Genomic DNA, 3164 nt, shown 5'->3' on the forward strand with positions numbered 1-3164 from the left:
CCCCCCATCAGGATTTGTCCTTCCCAAAGCTTGGGCGGATGGAGGAGGAGGCTGCGAGGAAGAGGAAGATGCCTTGGGCCCCCCAGGCAGGTGAGGAGGAAGTCAGTGGCCCTTTGGGCGGGTGTTGTGCTGGCTCTGTCAGCCGAGCATGGCCCCGGCTGCAGGACAACCCCGCTGCCGCCGCCGTCCTGCCGGGGCCGGAGTTGGGGGGATGTCCTTGGCCTTCCCTGTGGGCCGGAGGCAAATCCCCTCCCTGTCCTTCTTGCTTCCTGCCCCAGGCCCCGAGCTGAGGACGGAGAGCCCGGAGGACAAATCCCCCCGTGAGACCCTGGTGGGAGAGGCCGTTTTGAAGGGCTCCCCGGCGCAGGAAGGCAGCGGGGAGGAAAAGGGCCGGAGATCCCCCCACAGGAGGGGCTCCAAAGCCATCCCAGGGTGCTCTGAGGAGGAAAGACCCAGCCTGTGCCAGGAAGGCGACCAGAGCTTGAGAGGGAGCTCTGACCTGGTGGTCCCTGAGACACCTCTCAGCAGGGAGAAGCCCTTCCTGTGCCTGGAATGTGGGAAGAGCTTCAGGAAGAGTACCAACCTTCTCCAACATCAGCACATCCACACCGGGGAGTGGCCCTACCCATGTGGGGAATGTGGGAAGAGCTTCAGGAGCAACTCCAACCTGATCCAACACCAGCACACCCACACTGGGGAACGGCCCTACCCATGTGGGGAATGTGGGAAGAGCTTCAAGGACAGGTCCACCCTGAGCCAACACCAGATGATCCACACTGGGGAACAGCCCTACACTTGTGGGGAATGTGGGAAGAGCTTCAGGCGGAGCTCCCATCTGATCCAACACAAGCACGTCCACACTGGGGAACGGCCGTATATGTGTGGGGAATGTGGGAAGAGCTTCAGCTGCAGCTCCAACCTCCTCACCCACCAGCACATCCACACTGGGGAACGACCATATCAGTGTGTGGAATGTGGGAAGAGCTTCAACTGCAGAGCCAACCTGATCCGACACAAGCACATCCACACTGGGGAACGACCCTACAAGTGCTTGGAATGTGGGAAGAGGTTTCAGCGCAGCTCAACTCTCCTCCTGCATGAGCAGACGCACACGGATGAGAGGCCCTTCCGCTGCACCGACTGCGGGAAGGGCTTCAACCGGAACTCCACCCTCATCACCCACCGGCGCATCCACACCGGGGAGAGGCCCTACAAGTGTGGGGAGTGTGGGAAGAGCTTCACCGACAGCTCTAACTTGACCAAACACCAACAGACCCACCGGTAAGGGAAGGCCTACAAGTGCCCCAAATGAACCCCCTGATGATGAGGCAACCCCTGGAGTCCAGTGACTGTCAGTCCATCCCTTTCCACCACAAAGGGCAAGTCCCCTTTCCCAGTGGCAACTTCTTTCACCAGAACCCTTCCTGAGGGGGTGTGTGGAGATTCCTGCCTTGGCTGGGGACCCCCCAAGGTCACTGATGGAGGTTGAGAGCAGAGATCTCCCCACGAGTGTTGGTCTGGGGGAGTTCCATCCATCTCTAATTAAGAATTATTGCTTTTGTGCCAGCTTTAGTAGAATGGCTTCAACAATTGCTTTAGTGTAGAGCACTGTCCTATCTTATCTTGTACTCCTGGTAGTTTTAGTGTTTCTATTGTGCAGTAAATAATTCTGCTGAAGATCTTTTGTCTGATCATTTGTAACCCTAAATAGTTCCTTTCTATCAATAGATCTGATTTGCCATTATTAAAAGCTGGGTGACCTAAGTGGTTCAGTCACACCTCTGTAGTTCCTCTAAACTGAAAATGTTGGCATAATCCAAGGCTAAAATTCGATCCAGCAACCCCCAGCACCCCACAGTAAGTTGGGAGCTCAGGGGGGCCTCCCTCCTTTCCCAGCCCCTCTGTGCCCAAAGACCCCCATGGGACCATCGGACTGACCAGACCACTTCCCCTTTTCCACCCTTCTCCCTGTTCCTCCCACTTTCCCATTGTCCCCCCAATCCCCAGTTTCCCCCCTGAACAGTTTTGACGTCCCACCCCCACATTTTGCCCCCTCTCCTGTGGATGCTGAAGAAGAAAATGAGGCTGCACACACAGAGTTCCGTTTTGGGACTTGTCCGCCCATCTTTCCAGCGTCCCCATTTCATTGGGGTTCCTTTGGAAGCAGCGCCTGGGCTTTGTCTTTTAGTCCACTGTAATTCTCAGCATGGCCCCAAAGCAGTGCCCTGATCCCACACATTCCCCTCCCCTCATGTGCTGGCTGTGTTCAACCACCAGAAGAAAACACAGGCTGGTCATGCAGAGTGTTCCAAGTGGTTTCCACTTTGGCAAACAGCACCGTTTGGATGGAAAACACCAGTCAAGGCCAAAACACTCCTTGTTGATCTGAAATAACAGAGAACAGCAGCTCCTGCCTTAACTTGTTTCCACAAAACTCAGGAATCCTTTGATTCCAGGAGGCCCCACATGCCCTAATGGCCCCTGGATTCCATGAGCTTCCACAGTCTCCAAAGGTTCCTTTAGTTCCATGAGGCCATGCAGTCCCAAAATGCCCTTTGGATTCTCGGAGATTTCTCATTGTCCCAGGGTCCCTTGTGCTTCAGAAATAGCTGCAGTGCAACAGTGGCCCCTTGGTTCCATGAACTCTGCAGTGTTCCAGGAATCCTTGGGTTCCAGGAGAGCCTGCAGTTTCACAAGGACCACTGGAATGCAGGAGGTTCTGCAGGGTCCCAATGGCCCCTGGATTCTGGGAGGTTCAGAAATATCTTAGGGTTCCCTTGGTTCCAGGAGGTTCAACAGTGTCCCAGAATTCCTTTGATTTCATTTGGTCCTGCTTTATCCCAGAATATGATGGATGTGACGTCATAAGGGAGATGTGATGTCTCAGGAAGGGTGTGACATCATAGGGGAGATGTAATGTCACAGGGAGGATGTGATGTCACAAGGTAGGTGTGATGTCATAGCGGAGGTGTGATGTCATAGGGGAGATGTGATGTCCTATGATGGCTGTGATGTCATAGGGGAGATGTGATGTCACAGGAAGGATGTGATGTCACAGGGGAGCTGTGATGTCCCAGGGACAATGTGATGTTGCAGGGGAGGATGTGATGTCAAAGGGATAATATGGTATCACAGGAGAGATTTGATGTCTTATGATGGATGTG

The 3164-nt window shown here is 54.4% G+C and overlaps 1 protein-coding gene across 1 annotated transcript; it reads left to right on the plus strand.

The window, feature by feature from the left end:
• Positions 1–38: 38 nt before the first annotated feature.
• On the plus strand, positions 39–1302 carry LOC113941876 (zinc finger protein 239-like). Its single transcript, XM_027633013.1, has 2 exons — positions 39–90; positions 279–1302. The coding sequence occupies exons 1-2, from the start codon at positions 39–41 to the stop codon at positions 1283–1285; spliced, it is 1059 nt and encodes a 352-aa protein (XP_027488814.1). The 3' UTR covers positions 1286–1302.
• The last annotated feature ends 1862 nt before the right edge of the window (positions 1303–3164 follow it).

The sequence above is a fragment of the Corapipo altera genome, unplaced genomic scaffold (assembly GCF_003945725.1).
Source record: "Corapipo altera isolate COAL_440 unplaced genomic scaffold, ASM394572v1 58931, whole genome shotgun sequence".
NCBI classification, from domain to species: Eukaryota; Metazoa; Chordata; class Aves; order Passeriformes; family Pipridae; genus Corapipo; species Corapipo altera.